This window comes from Colletotrichum aenigma (genome assembly GCF_013390185.1).
Source record: "Colletotrichum aenigma strain Cg56 chromosome Unknown KSG_Cg56_contig04, whole genome shotgun sequence".
Taxonomy (NCBI): domain Eukaryota; kingdom Fungi; phylum Ascomycota; class Sordariomycetes; order Glomerellales; family Glomerellaceae; genus Colletotrichum; species Colletotrichum aenigma.
The window spans coordinates 1,026,279-1,048,178 of record NW_023500910.1 but is presented as its reverse complement, the minus strand read 5'-3'; the positions used below and the strand labels follow the sequence as shown (position 1 = coordinate 1,048,178).

General features: G+C 52.5%; 7 protein-coding genes across 7 annotated transcripts; 2 read left to right on the top strand and 5 right to left on the bottom strand.

The window, feature by feature from the left end:
- Positions 1–1,603, bottom strand: CGCA056_v006176 (uncharacterized protein; the record flags this gene model as incomplete). Its single annotated transcript, XM_037321427.1, has 5 exons — positions 1–349; positions 409–822; positions 884–1,206; positions 1,268–1,289; positions 1,347–1,603. 5 exons carry the CDS (start codon positions 1,601–1,603, stop codon positions 1–3), a joined length of 1,365 nt encoding a protein of 454 aa, XP_037180047.1.
- Positions 1,604–2,350: 747 nt separating this feature from the next.
- UGA3 (Transcriptional activator protein UGA3) lies at positions 2,351–3,827 on the top strand (the record flags this gene model as incomplete). The annotated part of the gene is made up of 2 exons (XM_037321426.1): positions 2,351–2,421; positions 2,477–3,827. 2 exons carry the CDS (start codon positions 2,351–2,353, stop codon positions 3,825–3,827), a joined length of 1,422 nt encoding a protein of 473 aa, XP_037178717.1.
- A 113-nt stretch (positions 3,828–3,940) lies between these two features.
- On the bottom strand, positions 3,941–5,784 carry AGP2-5 (General amino acid permease AGP2; the record flags this gene model as incomplete). The annotated part of the gene is made up of 4 exons (XM_037321425.1): positions 3,941–5,190; positions 5,244–5,398; positions 5,451–5,522; positions 5,591–5,784. 4 exons carry the CDS (start codon positions 5,782–5,784, stop codon positions 3,941–3,943), a joined length of 1,671 nt encoding a protein of 556 aa, XP_037178718.1.
- Positions 5,785–6,712: 928 nt separating this feature from the next.
- Positions 6,713–8,113, top strand: CGCA056_v006173 (putative aminotransferase; the record flags this gene model as incomplete). The annotated part of the gene is made up of 1 exon (XM_037321424.1): positions 6,713–8,113. One exon carries the CDS (start codon positions 6,713–6,715, stop codon positions 8,111–8,113), a length of 1,401 nt encoding a protein of 466 aa, XP_037178715.1.
- Positions 8,114–8,360: 247 nt separating this feature from the next.
- On the bottom strand, positions 8,361–10,158 carry CGCA056_v006172 (Lactose permease; the record flags this gene model as incomplete). The annotated part of the gene is made up of 5 exons (XM_037321423.1): positions 8,361–8,748; positions 8,803–9,082; positions 9,143–9,494; positions 9,551–9,595; positions 9,655–10,158. 5 exons carry the CDS (start codon positions 10,156–10,158, stop codon positions 8,361–8,363), a joined length of 1,569 nt encoding a protein of 522 aa, XP_037180045.1.
- A 2,806-nt stretch (positions 10,159–12,964) lies between these two features.
- CGCA056_v006171 (uncharacterized protein) lies at positions 12,965–17,591 on the bottom strand (the record flags this gene model as incomplete). Its single annotated transcript, XM_037321422.1, has 12 exons — positions 12,965–13,228; positions 13,281–13,346; positions 13,400–13,492; positions 13,554–14,890; positions 14,943–15,675; positions 15,739–16,183; positions 16,237–16,364; positions 16,416–16,628; positions 16,683–17,036; positions 17,092–17,163; positions 17,213–17,303; positions 17,356–17,591. The coding sequence occupies 12 exons, from the start codon at positions 17,589–17,591 to the stop codon at positions 12,965–12,967; spliced, it is 4,032 nt and encodes a 1,343-aa protein (XP_037180044.1).
- A 1,010-nt stretch (positions 17,592–18,601) lies between these two features.
- On the bottom strand, positions 18,602–20,101 carry CGCA056_v006170 (Satratoxin biosynthesis SC1 cluster protein 4; the record flags this gene model as incomplete). Its single annotated transcript, XM_037321421.1, has 5 exons — positions 18,602–19,142; positions 19,215–19,588; positions 19,645–19,712; positions 19,771–19,807; positions 19,868–20,101. 5 exons carry the CDS (start codon positions 20,099–20,101, stop codon positions 18,602–18,604), a joined length of 1,254 nt encoding a protein of 417 aa, XP_037178714.1.
- Between the last annotated feature and the right edge of the window lie 1,799 nt (positions 20,102–21,900).

Genomic DNA, 21,900 nt, shown 5'->3' with positions numbered 1-21,900 from the left:
TCAAAGCGCTTTGCCAACCGTCCCAATGAATGTTGCGAAGCCTCCGTCGACGGTTGGAATGACCTCAAGGACACCATCTTTAGCGTTCCATGTGGCTGTATGTGATGTCTGATCCGTGCTCCTGTCTTGGTCTATCGCTGCAGAGACTCCCAAGACATTCATAAATCCCCCGTAGTACTGTATTCTGTTCAGCTGCTTCGCAACTTCAGCAACCACCCGACCGCTGAATGAAATCCTCAAGACCAGGTTATTAATCACAACGAGCCTGTGAGGCTGTGCGATCTTGGTTGCGTCGGTGGAAAGACCCGCTTTCATCCGAGGATACGATGAACCAAGGTTGTCCAAGTTCCTGTTTGAGATGATTCAGAACTTGTCCTCTCAGGAGAAGGCGCGCCAACGAGAACCTACCATGCGCCTGGGGCAACTTTAACAATTCTCAAGTTGTCAAAAGATATCGTAATATCCACATCGCTGTCCTGCATGACGGCCTTGAAAGGCAACTCGTGTCCGTCAACATAGAATGAGAGCCATGGTGGATAGGTGAATTTGAAACTGTCGCCCAGCTGTTCATGCCCGAACCCACCCTCGTCGGCTATCTCTCCTTCTGCGTAACGGACGTATAATCTGTCGCCCGGTTCATCGCGACGGCCCGCGCCGATCCAATCCCTGACCACATTCTCGTAGTCGGGGCAATAGAACGCTGGAACGCAAGCCACAACTTTTGACGGACTTGCCTTCTTACGCAATTTGATTTTGTTGAGCAGTTTCTGAGATTTCTCGCCTGATCTGAGGGTAAAGTCCATGTCAATCGGCATTGCCATCCTTTATTCTGTCAGCTCCCCAGGTTTAGGGCTTGCATTGTGAATATCCGACTTTGGCTCACCCCGGTAGCTCTTGCTCTGACATCATTGCGTACAGGAGCTTTCTCAAGTCTTGATTCCACTTCTGCGCTCTCGGTCCGATAAGCACGCTTCCTGCAGCTAGAAGAGCATCAGATGCAACCTCGACATCTCGAATAGAGTTGCAAAACGCCGGCGCATTAGTCTGGTGCCATTGCGAAAAGGTCGAATCACCAGTCATGCCCACATCCGAGTGCTTTTTGAATGTCCGGCGAGCCTTATCAGCGGATTTCTCGTAGATTTCAAGGCTATCTTCGAGCTCCCTAATACAACTCTCGATGCTGATGTGAACATCACCCCTGGCACCCTGCAGATGTGTATGTCAGTTGAAGCGCGCACTAAGCAGCGGATTGGCAGACCTCGCTTACGGCATCAACTGATTGGAGAAAGCTATAACAAGGTGATCAGCTGAGCAATTTCACCTATTCTCAGTGTCAAGCGACTCACGTTCTGAGAGACTTAACATAAGAATCTCGAGAATCAGGGTGATAGAAAAGGTCTCCTGTTCGCAGATGATTATTCGCAGCTTCATAGATACCGGCATTGGTGTATTCCAGAGGTATCCGTGGCGAAGCAAAGGGTCCTTTCTGGGCCTTGCTGGAGAGGTATAGGGCAATACCATGTGTTGGCTCAAACTGGATGGCCTCCTTGACTGCGTTGGCATAGGCCAGCCAGAGGTTTCTGTCGGCGGCGGAGTGTGGCATCACGACATGGATGATGGGCCTTTCAGGTGTTCATTGGCAGGAAGACAAGGAAGATTGACCATAAATGTTTGAATATCAAGGGAGACCAAGGCAACAATGATGCCATCCCTCGGGCCCCCGGCGTCTCAGCTACTTTGGTTTAGTCAAGGCCAGGGGCGTGCTGGCACTAACTTGTCCTAGTGGAAAGCCACCGGACTTGAGACAGTAGATCTTCCGCTGATTCGGTAATTGAACGTCAGAATTAGAATAGCGTGGATTGAGCATCTCCCGTGACTTGTGCGAGAACGGTTCGTAGAAAGGCGAGGCCCATTTAGGGTCGGCCGGAATGAGCCACGACGCGTGCCAGAAGACCTGCCAGCTGCGTCCGGTACTTAGGTGAGGCTGGTGAGTGAACGCTTTCCACGCGTCATAATTGTCTAAAAGAATTAGAGTGGCATTATGAGAAAGAAACACATGGCGAAGACCTCTTACTGATAGCAACTGTGTTTCGACGTGTGCTCTCAATAATGGGTGGCTCTGAGAGAGTGGAAGCTAACAAGGTTCAGGGCTCGACTCCTCATGCAGCAAGAAAAAAGGACTCAGTAGCTGCAATGTCGCTTAGTTAGATAGATAAGCCCCGAAGGCTGCTGATGATAAGGCTTGCATGAACCCAACTTTACCCCTCCAAAGTCTGGTATTTTGGCCGTTCAGTCTTGGTCTTCAATTGGCAGTCGCATCATCAGCTTTCCGCAGCAATAGGTCAAGACCATGACTAGCGCAGTTGAAGCAAGCATATCGCAAAAACGCCTACGCAACGGCTGCCTGACGTGTCGCGATCGGTGGGTCTCAGTGTTCATTCCCCGCGTCGACGACTTGGCCAACATGAGTGAACAGCAAGAAGAAATGCGATCAGATCTATCCCATCTGCGGCGCATGTAGCCGCCTGAATTTCATCTGCCGCAGAGAGGATCTAAAACAGCCGCGAAAACGCGGTCGCCCACGAAAGTCGGTCCCTCAAGACCCCTCCGCCGAACCACGTGGCCCGTCTGCTTCTTTGACTACCAAGACTCCGGACATCTCAGCCTTTTGGCTGCAACATGGAGGCGCCCAGATTCCGGAAGATTTCGCGGCTCAAAGAAGGGTGGTGCTGCGATATTACACCCAAACCCTCGCTGCATTGATCACTACAAACCTGGAAAACAACTGCTTCATATCGGTCTTCCTGCCACTTGCCATGGACTCGCCAGCCTTCCTCGACACTATCATAGCTTGGTCATCGACACATCTGGCCCAGTTGGAAACTTCTTACGAAAGGCTAGCTCTGCAATGCCGGGGAAGGGCGTTGCGATCACTGTCAACCTTGATCGCATCCGCTAAGCGAGAGCCGGAGATTGAGATGGCCTGTTGTCTGGTACAGTGTGCCCTGGAAAGCATATCTGGCGACACCAGGCAATGGTTTACACATCTCAGCGGCGCGAATGAAGTGATGCGGTCTGTTTGCGACAATGGAGATGCAACATGGGATACCACTTCGTTTTCCTCCTTCGAGGGCCAATGGCTTCTGCGCAGTTTCGCTTACCACGATATCATGGCGGCTGTGGCCGCAGATACTCGGCCTCTCCTGGTGGCAGGGCATTATTGGTTATTTGGAGAGAGGGAGCCCCCAGACAGCTTATTCGGAGTTGGGTCTCGGCTACTGTTCCTGATCTCGGAGACAAGCGTGCTCAATGCCGATATGATGCTATCGCACCTTCAGGAGGACTTCGTCCAGACTGCTTTTCGGGAGAGGGCGCTGAGGCTGGAAGAAGAGTTGCTGTGTTGGGAATGCGACACCGCTGACCAGTCTGAGGGTTTAGTCGACCTTGCCGAGATGTACCGTAATGCCGCCTTACTTCATCTTCATCGAGTAGTGCGTCGTAACTTTCCAGGCAGCACTGAGTTGCAGACCAAGGCCCCCTCGCTGGCTCATGGTATCATTGAAAGACTACGCAAGATTCCCCACAAGAGCCTTGTTGAGAGCTCGTTGCTCTTTCCGCTTTTCATCTGCGGTGGAGAGATCAGCCACCCGGACGACATCGAGGCGATAAGAACGAAGATGAAGTCAATCGTGGTATCCCGGCATCTTTACAACTACGACTGCGCGCTGAGAGTTCTTGAGGAGCTTTGGCAACTTCGATTATCAAATAAGGAGGTCGATTGGCGCGATGTTTTGGATAGGAGGCAGTGGAAGCTTTCCATCGTTTGATATCACATCTCTCACCGACGGCTATCGATAGAGAGACCTTCATTTTGGCAGCAATTGTTGCAACAGTACCTCAAATAACCACATGTTCGAGACCTTTCTATCCAGACGCTTACTTAACTAAATACTTTGTCCAGCGCCCGCGTAAACGCCGTTTTTGAAGGCGTGGGTACAAAGTTCTCCGTGTAAACATCAATCTCCCATACGCCGGTCGTAAGGTCGACCTCGGTGGGCTTCAGCCACTTCGTCTTCTTCAATACCTTCCAGAAAGCAAACACCACCGGAAATACGCCTACCATCATGTATTGAAAGAGGAAATCAGGGACAGTGAAGTTGTCGTCGATGAAGATGCTGTATCCAGCGATTAGGACCATGACAGAACAGCAAGTGAACGCAAACCAAGTCGTGTAGGGTTGGAACGGTGCTTTATAAGGCAGTGAGTCTCTGGAAATTCCTTGGGCGCTGCATGCTTTCATGAAACGTGTGAAGGTGAAGGCGATGACGCAGAAGTTGATCAGCTGGGAGGCTGTGACCAAAGAGACGAACCAATTGAGAACCACCGCTGTCGAGTTGGAAACCTGCAGAAAGGAGAGACCGCCGAAACACATGACAACCGCAACGGAGTAGTAAGGCACGCCGGCTTTGTTGCACTTGGCTAGGAAGCGAGGGGCCTTGCCTTCAAGAGCCATGCCGTACAGGGTTCTTGTTGCGCAGTATGTTGTGCTATTGCCAGCACTGAAGGCGGATGTCAAGATCAAGGCATTGACAATGTGAGGCAGGATAGGAATGCCTAGGATATCCATCGACCGCACATATGGTGATCCAGCGGCGCCTCCCTTGCTGCTCGAGTACGCCTCTTTCAGCTTTGGGTCATCAGACGGCACGACGATTCCAACAGCAAGAGATCCGAGAACGAAGAAAGTTGTCAGCCGCCAGAATATCGACCTATACGCCTTCGGAAGGACCTTTCTTGGGTTCTCGGCCTCACCTGCGGTCATTGAGACGTACTCAGGACCAGCGATGACGAAAGCTGCTTGGATGAGGCAGTACATGAACCCAAGAAAGCGGCCGAGAGAGCCCTCCCGATAGAGTTCCTGGAATGCACCAGGGTCATACCAGTAGCGAAATCCGAACGTATCATGCCTTGGGTTACCGCCAACCATGACGACAAAGGTGTAGGAGATTAGGCCAACAATAAGAATGACCTTTCCGAGGGAAAGCCAGAACTCTGCTTCGCCGAAGAACTTGACCGCGACAAAATTCAGAATAGCGTATAGCACGAGAAAAACGAGGCAGACGGCCCAAACAGGTATGGCCTCCGTCCAGTATCGTATCACGACATTGCATACGGTGATCTCAAATGGCACTATGACAGGATGTTAGCAGCAGTCAGGGGGCTGATCATAGGGCTTTGCTCACACAGCGACGCTTGGAAAAGGAAGAAATTGTAACCCGCTGCAACACCGAAAGACTCGTCGACGAATCGGCCGGCAAAGCGGATGAAAGGCGAAGAGACTGGGAGATACGTCGCCATTTCTGACATGCAGAGGGAAATAGAAAGCACAACGGGACACCTGTATCCATTAGCCCGAGTTTACAGATAAGTCGTGAATGATACGCTCGTACCATAAGCAGTACGCTATGAACAGGCTTGCTGGACCTCCGCTCAGCAAGCCCTTTCCAATGTTGACGAATAGTCTGAGATCATCAGCCATGTTAGAAAGAACTTTATTTTCTTCTGCCAAGTTAAATTCCTGGGTACTTACGCAGTACCGATCGTGCCGGCAATCCCAATCAACTGGATATGGCGGGGCTTCAGTCTTCGGTGGGTGTGGTCGGATGCGTCCACATGGCCACTCTGAATATCGCCGTCTTCGAAGTCAACCCTCGGGCCTGCCTTGTCCGTGGCTCCTTTTTGTTCAAGAGAACCCTCATGCGGTATACGTAGTGAGTCAGACATATCAACGGACGTCATTCAGTCTTGACCAACGACCAAACCTGAGTTGCTTTACGAGCCAAGACACCAAGACGTTATTGATCGCCTGGGTCAAAGCAGAAGACCAAAAGAAAGAAGGAGGGAAGTGTTCATCTACACATGGTTCATGAAGGTGGCGGAATTCACGTCTCATAAGGACATTCGAATAAGTAATTTAAGTGTTGTACGATACGGCGTAGTGTGGTTCTAGGTCTTATCTCTCGGTTAAGTTGAGGCCGAAGCCCCTTCCTTGCAGTGCAGATAAGTTTGCTCCGCTCTATCGGAGATGTTTCCTGAACGTTACCAACATTGCTCCTTTGAATCGAGTAGCCGTGTCTGCCTCTCGTCCTCTGAACCTAAGCTTTCGGTCATCAACCCCGCCTATCCAAAAGCGGTCAAAGCAGTCACCGTATAGCGGTGAAGACCTTTCCCTAGTCTACACGGGCTGCAGAATTGAGGGCATTCCCGCCTGCGTTTAGCCGGGCGGCTCTGGCGGGCATTTTCTGATTGGCTGATGCGATAAAAGAACAGCTGGGGTCGTATCTCGCACGATAAAGCATGTCATCGGCGACAAGGCTCCCCTTGCCAGCAGGTGCCCGACACTAAAAGCTTACCCCAGATCTAGAGCGGTTCCGGCGCGCATTTCTTGCTTGGCTGTTGTCGGGGGGGGTAAAGATTGCCGGTGGCAGAAGCAACTTTCCATCTACATTATGACTTCGTTGTTGATAGAGCCTTACGGCATTTCTGTTCATTCACCGACATCGCTCTGCCTTTCAGACGATAAATTTGGTTGGCATCGAGGTCATCATACTCCATCTATTCTCCTTAAAACTTACCAACTCTGGCCACATACTCAGGCCGAAGGCCTTGACTTGCAACAGAACGGCATTCATGAACTATGTTCTCTTCCACAATGGCTCTAAACGACTTTTTCCAAACTTCAAGCATCTTCCACCGCTCCTTCTCTCAAAAGCCTCTGCGCATAGTCTCAGCTTCGGGAACGACTATGACCCTCGATGACGGGCGAACCATTATCGACGCCACAGGAGGGCCTGGCGTAGCTTGTCTTGGGCATAATGTACCTGAGGTAGCTGAAGCAGTTACCAAACAACTCCGCAAAATAGGCTACCTGTTCTCAGGTGGCGGGTTTTGTGAAGATACGACGGAAGAGCTGGCCTCGTACATTCTTAAAGGCAATCCTGGTGGTCTCAGCAAAGCAATTTTCCTAGGCTCAGGCAGTGAAGCGACCGAGGCTATGCTGAAGCTGGTTACTCAGTATTGGGCTGCAAAGGGAGAACAGCAACGTATCAACTTCATCGCACGGAAGCAGAGCTACCACGGCAATACCCTCGGTGCTCTATGCATCACAGGACACGAGGGCCGCCGTGACATCTATCGGCACTGGATGTCTGAAAATGTGTCGTTCGTGGATGCCTGCTGCTCCTATCGCGGCAAGCTCAATGACGAGTCTGACGAAGCATATCTCGAGCGACTGGTAAACCAGCTTGAGGCTGAATTCCAGCGTCTTGGGCCTGACACGGTCGCAGCTTTTGTCGCTGAAACCGTTGCAGGATCAACACTTGCTTCCGTTCCTGCAGTCAAGGGCTACTTCAAGGCTGTACGAGAGATATGCGACCGGTATGGGGCATTGCTGGTCCTTGACGAAGTTCTATGTGGGATGGGTAGAACAGGCACTCTCCACGCCTGGCAGCAAGAGGAAATCAGCGGGCCTGACCTGCAAATGATCGGGAAGTCACTTGGAGGCGGGTTCATCCCGGTATCTGGAGTCTTAGTTCACCAACGCATCTTCGACGCGATTGCAACGCCACAAGGCGCGCTGGCGGGCGGACACACATTCCAGGCACATCCGACATCATGTGCGGCCGCGCTCGCAGTTCAGAAGATCATCAGGGAGCAAGACCTTCTGTCAAATGTGAGAAAGCAGGGCGAGCTTCTTGGCAGGCTGCTGCACGAAGAGCTCGGCCAACACCCACTGACAGGCAACATCCGCGGTCGTGGGCTCTTGTGGGCTGTTGAGTTCATGCGCGATCCGGCGACGCGCACACCTTTCCCGATGGGCGACGACTTTTCACATCGAGTGGTGGATGAAGCGGTCGAGAACCAGGGCGTTCTTGTGCTGAAGAACATGGGGTTCCCCGGAACTTGGAAGATGGATTCAGTTGTGGTATCGCCACCTTTCATTGTCACCGAGCAAGAGATCCGAGAATCTGTGACGAGGCTGAGACGAGCAGTTGATGTGATTGCTAAGGAATATCTAGATGCTGATGGTAAGCTGGTTCTCCCAAGCTGGTGACTTCAGAGGCGCGAGCAAGAGAAAGGAAGATTCAGATAGGCAGATAAGAGCCTGATTGCTTTTACAAAAAGACCTGCAACACTTGGCCGTGTTATAGAAGCATATTTAAGAGGAGTTCGGAATGGAATTTAATCAAGCATTTTTGTTGACTCTGCCTTCTACAGAAACATCGCCAACTCTGATTTGTAATTGCTGCACATCATGCGTGGTTGCATGTGTTAGTTCTTTGAGCGTTTCGCAGTTTCAATCACTGCTTCTCCTGAGATTCGTCCGTAGTATGGTCCTCAATATGCTGGTTGGTGCTCTTGAGTGTGTTCTCGGCGGTGGCAATACCAACATTTGCCTCATCTCCATCAAACAGCCAGGCGATGCTTTCGAGTGTTCGTCCTCGAGTCTCGGGGTAAGTGAACCATACCGTCACCAGCATTGCGACCAAAATCGCAACGAAGACAAAATAGTACTTCCACTGAATGGCGTCCAGGGCGATGGGGTTAATGAAGGTGTTGAAGAAGATGGCTCCGAGTGAGACCATTTGGCAGACTGCGAGTCCGCGAGCTCTCATCTGGTACGTCCAGATCTCAACGGGGTATGAGATCACAAGGGGTGTGAGGGCAATATCGTATCCAAGGAAGTAGCTGTGGACACATTAGCAAAGAATAACAATAGAGGTAGAACGCGTCAAGACTTACATGAACAAAAATGGAACAACTGCAATTCCAGTGGGACCATTCCCGCTAGTCGCGAAGCTTCCCGATAGACCCGTGACAATGATGTACGAGACGAGCATGATGATACCACTAGCCATGAACAAAGCTTTGCGCCCAACTTTGTCGACGCAGATGGCAGCCGCTGTGGACCAAATAAGATTCCAGATCTGAAGGCATCCGGAGATGAGTGTCTGATCCGTGACTGAGGTAATACCGACAGACTCCAGAATGATCGCCAAGTAATACGATACCACTCCATTTCCTACACGATGCTCTTATTAGTCCCATTCTGTGTAGTGACTTCAACAGGTACTTAACTTACCAGACCATTGGGCAAAGATGCCCAGCGAGACAGAGATCCAAAGGCGATGACGATTTCCAGGAGTAGACCACAAATCAGCCCAGGATGTGCTCTCATTAGCAAGCTTTTCAGCCTTCAGAGTCTCCTCAATCTCGACCATTTCGAATGTGACAAGAGGTGCATTGATATCGCCGCCACAGTGGGCCTTAGCAAGATTCATTCTTGCCTCGTCCGCGCGATCCATAGATACCAGCCATCGGGGGGACTCATCCATGAGAAACAGAGCAGGCACAGTCATCAAGGGCAAAAGCGCCATCAGGCCAGAGGGAATACGCCAGGCTGCCGAGCCCTCCATGTTCCTTGTGCCAAAGGTCTATCACACATTAGTCTTAAGCTGCATGAGACTAATGAACAGAGTTCACGACGTACCGCCCACGCAGCAACAATTGCACCGACGTACCAGCCCGAATTGTACTTTTCTCTCGTTAGCTTAGGTGACTCAAGATCAAGTTCAAAGATGTCGCTTGACCGACCATGCTTGAAGCAATTCCACGGTGCGTGGGGAACGCGTTTTCGGCGATCAACAGGGGCGCTCCAACCGAAAGACCCTGGGAAACACCCATCAAGAAACGGGCGGTAATGAACGCAGCTTGATTCGGAGCAGCGGTTTGCAGTGCAGTGCCGACCAAGGAGATGAACACGCTGAGCCAAAGGCCGATTTTGCGGCCCCAGCGGTTGCAAAGCATCGCGGTGAGTGGAAAGCCAATGACTGCTCCGAGAGAGTACATAGCGTTGATGAAGCCAAGCCATGCACCTGTGGGATTGCCCATGAAGTCTTTCCACTGAGACAGGGCCAGGAAGCCGTTCATGACAGAACCATCGAAGCCGTTTGAGCTGGTGAACAGCATGAAGGAGACAATGCAGAAGTTGAGCTTGATCAGATGACTCTTCTTCCACCATGGAATGCCATCGTTGGGAAGAACACTGGCCAATTCATGGCCAACAGCCTTGGCTTCTCCACCTGACGGCTGCTTCATGTCAACGCTGATGTGGGGTCGCCAAACAACACGGAAGAATTTTGGAAAGTCGATAAGATTGGTGAGAGACAAGCGAAACGGCATCGGCTTGAAGTTCGAGGGAGCGCTCGGGACTTAAATCGCAATCGCCTCTTGGGTCACGACGCGGCCGAGGCCAAGAAACCGTGCCACTGTTGGCTTTCATGTCGTCAGAGTTGAACCAGCGAATGGGTTGCCCGAAACACTGTGGCCCAGCCCCGGAGAATCCATCCAACCCCAGAGATTCCACCCCCATCGCAACTTCAGTGGGACACGGGTTCTAGACATCGCAATTGCTGCGCGCGGACTGCGGTAAAAGGGGCACGATGCCATGCCGCTCACCTTAGGTGTGGATGTCAGCTTGTGGGGTCTCCACGATGCAGACCGGGGTTGACATACGGCCCTTCTAGCTTGGCGTAGCATCGAATGGCAGCTGGAAGCGCCAACATGGTCAGGTCGGAGGACTGTCGCCCTCAGCAACCGTTGATGCGGGTTGTGCGGGAGTCCGACATATGAGGAGAATGAGTACGCAAGATTCGTGTGTCATTGCCAGTGGATAGAATGTTGCGACGGCTGCAATGGTAGCTAGCTAGACCATCATGATGTTGGTACATTGCTGCGTTCATCCGACTCGGCTGGTGTGGGCGGCTTTTGCTGGGCTGAAGCCCCATAGTCAGCGCTCTAGGTCGAAACATTTCATGCGAGCCTCATCGTAAAGACTGTGACTTACCTGGAGTGATGCGGCCATCATCCGCTCAAGCGGGCATCCATGCCCAAGAAGACATAATGTTCCACTTTTAACTTCTCCAAACTGAGCTGGCGACATCGAGCCACTCGGCGCCAAGCAACCGTCAGGTCGGGTCGGGGATGTCATGGACAATCAGGCTCGGAAGCAGCCCTCGGAACAGCGCCGTTCTCTTCGTACTCGAACAGCTACATCCGGAGATAGAACGGGCCGTAGAACTGGGTGTCGCGGCATCTGCCCAGCGAGGCCAAGAGACGCGTGAGTCGCGGTCAAGAGAAAGACCGTGTACCCCTGACCGCCAAAGCCAACCGAGAACCAAGCGGAGAATTGCGCAAGACAAAGCATCCCTGGTAGCTATTGGTCAGGGCTGAAGTCCGGAAGACAAGTGCTCGGGAAGAACTCCGTGTTCCTTTTGGCCCACTTCTGGCGGAATGCAGGGCCGACAGACTCGCTGGGAGGCCCACCATCAACCGAATGTCAAGAGCTTCTTGATCAGCCCAGATGTCGGCATGACCGCATCAGCTCAACAGCGGAGAAACCCGCGATGGAGGCTCTGGAAAGTTGCCGATGCCAGCGGATTTCCTTAGTCGTCACGCGATCAAGGTCCATCGGCTGTCGCTTCGTCAACTGTCGCATCCGACTAGGATAGCCTCGTGAGTTAGCTACCATGAAGTTCTTTGGTGGTAGAAAAGACAGCTTCTGAGAGTCATCGACAACCCAAATTCGACGCCTCTGGCGCAACTTTGGCCGGTCCTCCCAATGCAACTGAGAAATCTGGTATGTCGTTTCGCACGAAGCTTCCAGCAGCAATTTTGCAGCCTCTTCCAATTGATACTCCTGGAAAGATGGTCACGTTTGCGCCCATGCAACAGTCGTCTCCGATGAAGACTGGCTGAGCACACTGCCGCCGCCATGCATCGCCGGACCCCTTGCCTTCCGTCGCCGTCATGATCGTTACAGATGGACCGATGAAAACGCGGTGGCCGATTTTGACCATTGCGCTGTCGAGAATCACGAGACTGTCATGGTCAGTATTCATTGAATGCTGGAAAGAGGTGGCTGAGGGGGTCACTTACTTCGACTGAGCATGAAAGCCATCTCCAACCTCAATGTTGCAGCCGTACCCAACTGTCAAAGGAGGTTCCACCCGTGGGAATTCACCAGTCTTCCCAAAAATCTCTCGAAGCAGAGTATCTCGGAAGGAAGACTCTGCCACAGGCGAAGATTCTGGAGAGAGGCTGCTGTTGTACTTGAGTATTCTCCGACACGCACGTCTTCTCAAGTCGACCAGTGCTGGGGCTAGACAGTCGTGCCTTGTATTTGTCAGCAGAGACGACAAATGCATTACATGTGGGACTCACGGCTGACCAGATAACATCTTCTCGTCGTCGCTGCGCCCTACATGACGCCCTACATCGCCTGAAGGGAAATCCACAGTCTCGTCGACCGCGGCATTCGTCCCTAATGCCATCATAAGGCACGGAAAGGAATCTTCGTAAGCATACGATTGCCATTTGGAAACAAACATTTGTCAAACATAGTTCTTTTATAGTACTCGTGGCGGTTCTCGTATTGGCCATCTCCAGACTCACACGCGAGCCGGGGTGGGAGATCTTCGGAAGCGCAGGGGAATCTTCGGGATAACTTGTGACGGCTCCGACCTACCCAGGCCATCGTTGAGGTTGCCAAGACGCGACTGACCTCTACGTCGCTAAGAGAAAGCCGGGGTGAGATGCAATGGCGGAAGAATGGCCCATAGTCTGGTCTACCGAGGCGCCTCTGTGAAATTGTACAGGCCTGGGAAGTCTGTTGGCATTAAGAGGAGCTGGTCCGTGAGCCAGAATCCAGTGCCACACATGAAAAGCCCTGGATACGGGGATGGCGAATCACTGGACGCGAGAGCCGAAGCATGTCCTGTGTAAATGGGACATGGATATTACGTATTATTTGACAAACGAAACTCAAAGGAGTGAGAGAAGCAGAGTTGAAATATGTACAAAGAAGACCAAAAACGTTCAGCTGTAATCCACCAATCCTGTTCTTCTAATCAAGATCCTCATGCGACCAAATGTTCCAAAAGCATTGCGGATACTCGATCGTGGCAGTCGCGTCAAAAGGCGCCGGAAACTCCGGATCATCCAATTTGCCATCAGACCCCTTCTTTTTGTAGCACTCGTAGTTGTTGACCATGGCCGCACGGAAGTCTTTGATCCACTGCTTCATGCCGTCGGCTTCCGTGTCTCCAATCGTCTTCCACACCTGCTTTTCGGCAACGTTGATTTCGGTATAACCCATAGCAAGGCACAGCTAAAAGATGGTTAGAAATCGCGCGTAGTCTGTGTACCTGGGGACAACTCACATCATCGTGCCAAACACGGGCTGACATTGATTCGCAAGCCTCTTGACTCATGTAGACCTGTTCATTCTGCGGCGTGTGATCAGCTTCCTAACTCGGTCGTTGATGCGAACATGACTTACGTTGTATACCACCTTCGCTTTCGGTCCAGTGACGATGAAGATGTACTGTCTCTTGTTGTTGGTCTTGATGGCTTTGACCAAAGCATACTCTCTCTGTGCGACTTGTCAGCTACCGATTCTCCACATAAAGGAAAGGCATTGAGAAGAATCTTACGAATTTCTGGAAGACGTTTTGCGCCATGGCATCCACCAAGTCGCCAATCAACTCTGAACTCAACCATGCGCCATCAGCGAACTGGTGCTGGATATACTCCTGCATTGAAGCCACGCCGGCTCTCTCGAGCATCTCCCCGGAAAGCGGCTTTCCATTCAACGTGGCTTCAAGGGTACTCCTCGCCCTGTCCGAAATTGCCGAGAACATCTGGCTGTAGCTTTTCTTCAGGTTCTTTTCGAGGTCCTCAGGGTCAATCGTGGGCTCGTTCAAGTCGTTGGTAGCGGTGATGGCAATGACACCGGCTATCAAAGTCATTGGGTTGACAAACTTCCCAAGGCCGGCTGCCGTAGTTCCAGGCACAGCGTCTCCAATCGTTCCCGCTATCCCCGCCAGGCTGGTGAAGAGGCCAACGAGCATGTTCAGCGTGGTGACGGGATCTTCACTGGGAGTGCCGTACGTGTCCACAATGTCCGTGATGTCGCTGCCAAGAGCGCTGACACTGTCGTTGACCATCATGCCCCACCATTTGAACATGCCACTATGCAAGTTGGCAATCTGCTGGTGGACGAAGAATGCCTCATTGGGGTCGTAGGTGGAGCATTGCGAAGTCGGCGGCGTGCAAGTTGTTGAGAAGATGTCGCCACAGTCATGCTGGGTACCAAGAATGTCGTACAAGTAGTTTGTCGACCAGCCGTCCGTGCCATGCGTCTTGAAATACTTGTTCAGATGGTCCGCGGCGCCTGACTTTTCCCAAGTATTCTGGAGCGTCAACTGCGTCGTGCCAAGGATCGGGTAGGCACAAACGCCGTCGGGAACCTCGTCGTCGCCGTTGTCATCCGGTCTCACAGGGAGTTGAGGGTCGACCACTCCCTCAGGATCATCGCCTTCGACGTTGCTCAGACCACACGCCGGGCTGAACGACGTCTCGGCAACGTTGTTGAGGGACTCGAGCACGTAATGCTCGTCAGCGCGCCAGTCGCCCGAAAGGTCGGTGTAGAAGAGACAAGTGCCGGCAGCAAGACCAGCATAAGCCTTTTCGGTCTGCTGGCGCCAGTAAAACGCAGATCCCAGAGGCCGGCTGCTGTCTTCGCCACCATTGTACCAAACAAACGTGTCGCCCGAGAACTTTTCAATCCACAGGAAGTCATCCTTGCCATCACCGTTGACATCGGCAAAGCGCAACATGGCTCGATCATGGCCCTCGGCGACTTTGATCTGGCCAACGTCCTTGAAGCTTCCGTCATTTTGGTGGAGAGCTCCCGAGACGTATCCGTCTGGACGGAGGCACAGGAAATCGGCTCGCTTGTTGCCCGTCAAATCCGCAAAACGGACGGCCACTAGTATAATTAGCACCCATTGTCATCTCAGACAGAGTTTTTGAAAACCTACAGTCGTTGATACCAACTCCTCTCTTCTCCCCACAACCTGGGCTCGGGGCGGAGGTCTCGCTGAATTCCCACTTGTTTGACTTGGGATAGTTGTTGATGAAGACTCTGAGCGCGTTTGTTTCCGGGTTGACGTAGATAATGTCACATGCGCCGTCACCATCCCAGTCCGCGAGGTGTAGGTCCAGTCGATGCATCGCTGAAGGGGGCGTCCAAATCACACCGGGCGACCAGTCCCAGAACCCTTCAGCGTCATTGTCGGAGATAGCCTTCTTGCCTCGGTTGATGAAGAGCTCCATCTTACCGTTAGACCACACCCAAACGTAATCAGAACGGCCGTCTTCGTGCCCGACCATATTGCAGTACTTGTTACCGTCCATCTTCAGCTTGGATGCGCCACCTCCAGTGTTCTTCCAGATGCGCATCTTGAAGCTGTGATTGCCATTCGAGAGTTTGGTATGTTCGAGGAAGACGTAATCCTTCAGGGAGAGGTTGCCGAAAGAGGAGGAGCCACCGTAGACTCGGGCGAAATGAACTCGCTTGCGCAGATCGGACTCGTCCTTGGTAACATAGCCAGGAACACCCTTGTGAGTAGGACCGGTACCTTCAGTTTCGAAGAAGCCCTGACGCCAGGCGACGTTGAGGCCATTTCCTTCCACTCCCTTTTTGCAAGAGCGGCTGTTGGTGAAGGTTGTCGTAGCACCAGTCTTGTCGGTCCAAAGCCAATCATCGCGCCCCTGAGCGAGCACTTAGTCCCAATCCTTTCACATGTTCTTAAATCAAAAGCAGGCCGAACTTACATCTCCATTGATGTCGTGGAATTGAACTCCTGTGATGTCGCGAGTGTATTGGTCTGTCCATCGAGTACCCAAGGCCTGCCAGTACTTTGGCTTATCGTCAACCCAGCCGTTGCGCCAGGCACTAACCGTGCCAAGCTTGTCAATGACGATGTAGTCGCCACGTCCGTCGCCATCAATGTCTCCCATGCGCACGTTGGATCGACTCGAAGTCTCAGCAGTCTTGATCTGCCCGAGGGCCTTGAAGGAAGGTGGCTTCCCTGCTGATCGGTTGCCGTCGCCGTTGTTGATGGACAGGTGTGCGTTGCCCTTGCTGTCAATGCATACGAAGTCATCCAGGCCGTCGCCGTTCATGTCGATGAAGTATTGGCCGGCAGGCTCGCAGTACATGCCCGGAGAAAGGTCAGAAACCTGGGCGAAGTTGCCCTTTCCGTCTGCCGAGTTTGCCCTTGTAGGGTGTTAGCCGACAACATCCAAAAGAAGGAGTTCGTCCCAACTTACCAAACAGCAAACACGTTCTCGGTGCTGCTGACTTTGACCCAAGCAACGAAGTCGTCGTACTTGTTGGAGTACAGCCGGGCGAATCGCCATTGGTCTCGATCCCACTCGCTTTCGGCAGTCCAGACGATCTACTCGGGTTAGCCGACATTCAAATAAAGGCTTCGTGTAATTTCACTCACCCCCATCTCTTCGCTGTAGTGACGGTAGACGTCGTCGTCGTTGCCAGTGCCTCTTTGCGTCTTTCCACCAGGATTGAGACCAGTGCCAGAAAACTTGCCGCAGACCGGATCAGCCACCTCGAACTCAGTAGATGGCGGCATAACCTGGCCGGTCGCAAGAACTTTGAGAATGCCCTTATAGAAGATGTACGCCATCTTTCGATGCCCTTCGTCCTGGAAGTTTGCTGTTAGCCAAGTCACAAGAGCTGGTTCGTGATAGAGCCTTACGTTGGGGTGCGTATGAGGGTTCTCGTTGGCGGTGTAGTCTCCCCAAGTGTCCCAAGCGTTGATCCATCCATGCTGCGACCCTTCCTCGGGATCCATATCAGCCAGGACTATGCACTTGCCATCGCCCTTCCTGTCGTTGACCAGTGTTCGGTATTGGTTGTTGATCGTGATTCGCTGGACAGTGCCGGTTGGGTCCGATGTGTCAAGGAGAGTGGACAGGATAACACATGATTCGCCCATGTCTTCGGAGTTCCAAATGTCGTTGAGGATATCGTTCATTCGACTGTACGCGTTTCCTGTGTCGATGTTTCGCACCGCATCGTTCGTGCCTCCGTTGATAATGATCACGTTGGCCTTGCCGGGTATTAGCTGAATGCACGACCAAGAATGACTTAGTGTTAGCACTTACCTTGTATCCAAGAGCGTGCTGGAGCCGGGTGCGGATCTCCGTGAGAATATCTCCCGGAACAGCTTCATGGTCCTGTGACAATTCAGTAGCTGAGTCGTGACGAACATTGAAGGCAACGTACATTGTCCTTCATGGTACCCGAGTTTCTACCGCCGACCATGTCAACTTCGTAACCATCGAATCGAAGTGCATCTCTCAGAGGCTTCCTCAAGCTGGAACATATCAGCTGATGAACAACATAGAACGCATTATCTTTGTCAATACCCGTTGCCATTGCTGGATCCAACACCGCTCATGATGGATGCTCCGAGAGGCAGGATGCGCAAATCAGGCTTGTCAGCGCGCTTCACGACAGAGGGTCCGACTGGCCCAAAGTCCGCAAACGGATGCGATTCGATGGGAGAGTCATCGCGACGGTGGTCGAAGTTTGCGGGAAACGCGACCGTCTCTGTGAGCAAGCCAGAGCCCGCAAGAAGCAGAGCGGTTGTCCACCAATACATGGTGTTGTATGTGCGTGCTTGTCGTCGGTGTCGATCACGGCATCAAAGAAGACTGCTAAATGATACGGTAAAACAGTTTTATATGATCATGTCGACCTCGGTTTAAGGTAAGTGGTGTGAAGAATCAACAGAACCCACCCACCACGATTAACTGCTGCCTGTTTACGGATTGCTCCAGCCGAAGACCTCATGATCACTTGGGCTTATTTTTTTTAAGATTAAGTCTTAAGGACTCTAGACTTATGAAGATAGTAAGCGAGGTGCCCTTATGGCACCCGTCAAGTGTGCATGAAGTGATCGTGGACCCGAACGTCCAGGGTTAATGGGACTTATGAAAGGGGGAGTGGGGATCAGCCAAAGCCACGAAAGGCATCCAGAACGCCTATCGCGAAGTCCTCAGCGCCGGTTCTTCAACGACCCTGGTCGCGATCCTTCAACTACCGGCAACAATCGGGGAGTTAAGCCTTTTACTCTGCCGCTGATGTCCTGCATCAGAATCCGAACCCCGGGTCGGGAGACTGAGGGAGCCAAGCAGCTCGGCCCGGTGTGCTTGGCGGAGTGCACGCGGAGCGGGGCGATGCTCGGAACTGGGGCTTTCGACCGGATTTATTGCTGATGGGATTCGCTCTTCAAGCTGGACATGGAAGGTGAAGTGGGCTGCTCGCTGTCCATGTAAGCTTAATTGGCCCAAAAATGGCTGCCTGTTCTTCTGTCCGCTTTGCCCACAATTCTTCCCAAAGTTCTTCCTACAGAATATCGCAATGTCTTTCATCCTCGGTTTCGGGAATGAACTAGGCACCCGCATTCGGGAGCTCATACAAGAGTCTAGGCCATCTCCGTTATCTCAACTTATCTAGCCGCGATGAAGATTTTGAATGCACACGGAGATTTACCGTAACGTTACCGTGGTGTTGCGGCAGTTCAATCAACCCAAGGGAATATTATTGTTAATTATTCTAGTCATTGGCTTCAATCATTCAACATCATGCTCATTCTTCTTCCCGTCCTCTTCAAGACTTGGTCGGTCGCTCAAACGTCACCTCTTGTGTCACAACTGTTGTTGTCATGATCTGTCCGATAACCTGTCTCTCAGCAGAGTCTCTTTGGCTCTTCAGCCGGTGAAGCTTGTTCTCGGGGCTCTTTGATCTGCTGGCAGTCACGGTGACTGTGTAGTCCTTCGATGACTCGGCCTCGCGAGCGCCCATCTCGATGTCCTCATTGTGGTTCAGGCCTTCCGTGCTGCTTGATGATGGCGGCTGCTGGCTCTTGTACAACGGACCGGTGGCTCTGTCGTTGTGGCTCGCTTGCACATAGGGGTTCGCGTATCTCGATGGTCTGCCGCTGCTCTTGCCATGGAATGAGGACCCATTGAAAATTCGAGGCAGAAGGGAGACGAAGATCGGCCGGAGAGTCGGCAGGCATGCTGCTAAGATTCCAATGGTGACTTCCAGGAACGACCATGTGGCTGCATCCACGTTGTCCCAGTACGGGTCCTTGGTATCGGCAGCGACGCGGAGGGTTCGGATCCGAAGGGCGGAGATGATGCAGGTACTGTGACACAGATCGACGTTAGCATACATACTGTGCGCTCACACCTGCAGCTGCTTAGTTCGTCTGACTTACAAGAATCCGAGGCCGAACACCAGGAGTAGCATGCGCTTCTGCCGGCGTGGGAGTTGGAGCGACTTGATGACGGGAATGGGCATGCTGAAGATGACGAAGTCGGACACCAGGTTGACGCCTGCCATCGCGTACCAGATCGTCAAGTAGTCCAGACATTTGCCGTCTATGCTGTCGTCCCAGAACTTGGCGACTGGGTAGCACACTAGAGGCAGAAGAATGGAAAGCGTGAAGGTCCAGAGCCCCATGAAAATCAGCCCTCCCATGGTCAGCTTTTGCATGATCTCGTTGGCAAAGATTCTGCGGTATTGGAAGAGAATCGAAATCTTGACGAGGCAGATGGCGATGTTGTACACAACAACGGAGCTGTAAAAGGACTAACAACACTATGAGTACACTGTCTCCAAGCAGATGTCACAGCGAGGTGATGTACCTTCATGTATGGGACGTAGTCTTCGGGAGGTGGTACCCATGAGTGAGATCCAAGGCCGTACTGTCCCTCTATTGGTTGATCATCAGAATGCTGCACACCAGCATACCGAACCATGAGTCGACTTACCCAGTCCAATAGCTACTGCAGAACCAAGTGCAAGTGCCTGACAAACTCCGTCAGCTTCTTCGTCCGTACAGGTCGACATCGAGAACCTTCGACCTACCTGTGCCGCTATCATGACCATGTCATCCATACCAAACGTCCGAAGCATGCACAGTCTCGTGAATGCCCTAAGCCCGACCGCAACTGATGATAGCACCGAGCCAACGATGAGGATGGCAACGATCTCGCCGAATCTGGACTCTCCATCGAGAGAGTGGTCGATATTTTCCACCGCCGCCCCATTCTGGGCTTGCTGCCTCGCATCCGGGTATGCCGTCGGTAGTATCGCCGCCATGATAGTGGTGTTGGCTGATGCAAGAGAAAAGAACAGTTGACCAAGAAAGGGGAGACAAGATGCCGCAGACGAGACGAACATTCTGTCTTTATTATCGCACCCGCTGGTCTTCCCTCCCCCGGGCCACACACCTGCAGCCCTGCCAGATCGAAACAACCCAGACACATAAGACGTCTCTCCACAAGACAATGTCTTTCTTCAGGCTCGTTGATGGGATAGGACAGCGCCGGCCGAGAAATTCTGCATCGGCATGGGGTGTACCTCACCTCGGTTGAACGTCGTAATAGAGGCTGAGTGCGCTAGTCGAGGGCAACTCGATCTCCTCGCGTAGTGGCATTGGTGCCCTGAGAAAGGCCATCATGCAGGCATTGCCTCCGATAGTTTCCAGTCCGGGGAAAGGAGATGAGGATCCCGCCAGGCCCACCAACGAGTGAGAATCGACCACACCCTAGGCCGTAGGGTGGTAGCCCGATGACCAGGGGCCCTCCCATGTTTCGAGGCTTCTGCCCCAACAGATGATTCCCCGGTGTGAGATGACCTTCTTCGCGGGCCAATTGCAGACGCAGCTCGCCGACCGGGGTTTACAAATCGAAAAGATGCTTGTGCCGGGAGGGAATCCTTCAGTTGGCTGCTGCTGCTGCTGCAGAACATCAGGCCGATTCTTCTCTGCTGCCCAGACGGCGGCCCCTGAATGAAGCAGACGATCGCTTGCGTAGCGTGTTGATGGGCTCTCCAATCAGCTTCGACGCAGGTGCGAGGCCTGCATCTCGGGACTTGTGTCAACGCAACGCTCGCCAGCGGGATAACGCTTTTTAGGTTTTCTTCTTTCATGTCGGACGGACTTGTGAGTTCCCGACAGACTTGGTAAATTTGCAACGACCCTGCCGGGTTGTGGGAGATGCTGTGATGAGTGACGTGATGAGGGCCACAGAATCGAGGAACACCACCGGCGGTGCGACCTCGGCGTGTGGTGGAGGTGCTTACTATGGATATGGTCCCGCGTCGCAGAATCTGCGCGGATTCCGATCCTTGTCTGCGGCGCATGTGCATACATTTCGCTCTATTCTCTCCTTCTGGAAAACCTCTCGTTGAGACATTGCGCGACCTCCGTGAACCACTGAACATTGCTTTTTTCGCAGCGGGCTTATTGCCTCGTGTTGGAACACGGCCCACTGTTCCGATGCTCCTGAAAACCGGTTACAAAAGGGACTCATTTTAGTTCCAACGGCTGAAGAAGAACGTACGGCTTTGAAGAGTTCTTTCCAGTGCTCCGGCGAGCCGACGAAGGAGCCGGCGCAGTAGAGAACAGATTTGTGGCGTTGTCAGTGCGAAAGAGTCGATGATCGCAGCCGCTAAATGTCAACTGACAGTCTGACAGTGACGATCAGCCCACCTCGGAACCACCGCGCGCTTTGCTGATGATGCAAAAATCCCCATTAAATTCACCGGAGAGAACCAAAATTCGCAAGCCAGAGGACGAGAGATAAAACTAAATCCTTAGAAGCTTCAATAGTTCCCAATATTCTCCTAGTGATCGGCATTGCGACGAAAATCTTCTGCCCGCAGGGTGGATAGGGAATCGGCCGGTAGGTGCCGATGGTTGCCATCACTCATGGCGAACAGGGCAAAATAGCCCAGGCTGCCTGCGCAATTGAGCAGATCCACAGAGGTTAAAAGACCCTTTTCAGGCCTCCGATATTCCCGGGTTGCAAAAGAAGATTTGTGTTGGAGGATGGAGAACCTTGTGGGTGGCAGTCAGGCCTGTTGTGAGGGCCACGAGGGCACCGTGCCGGCGATCG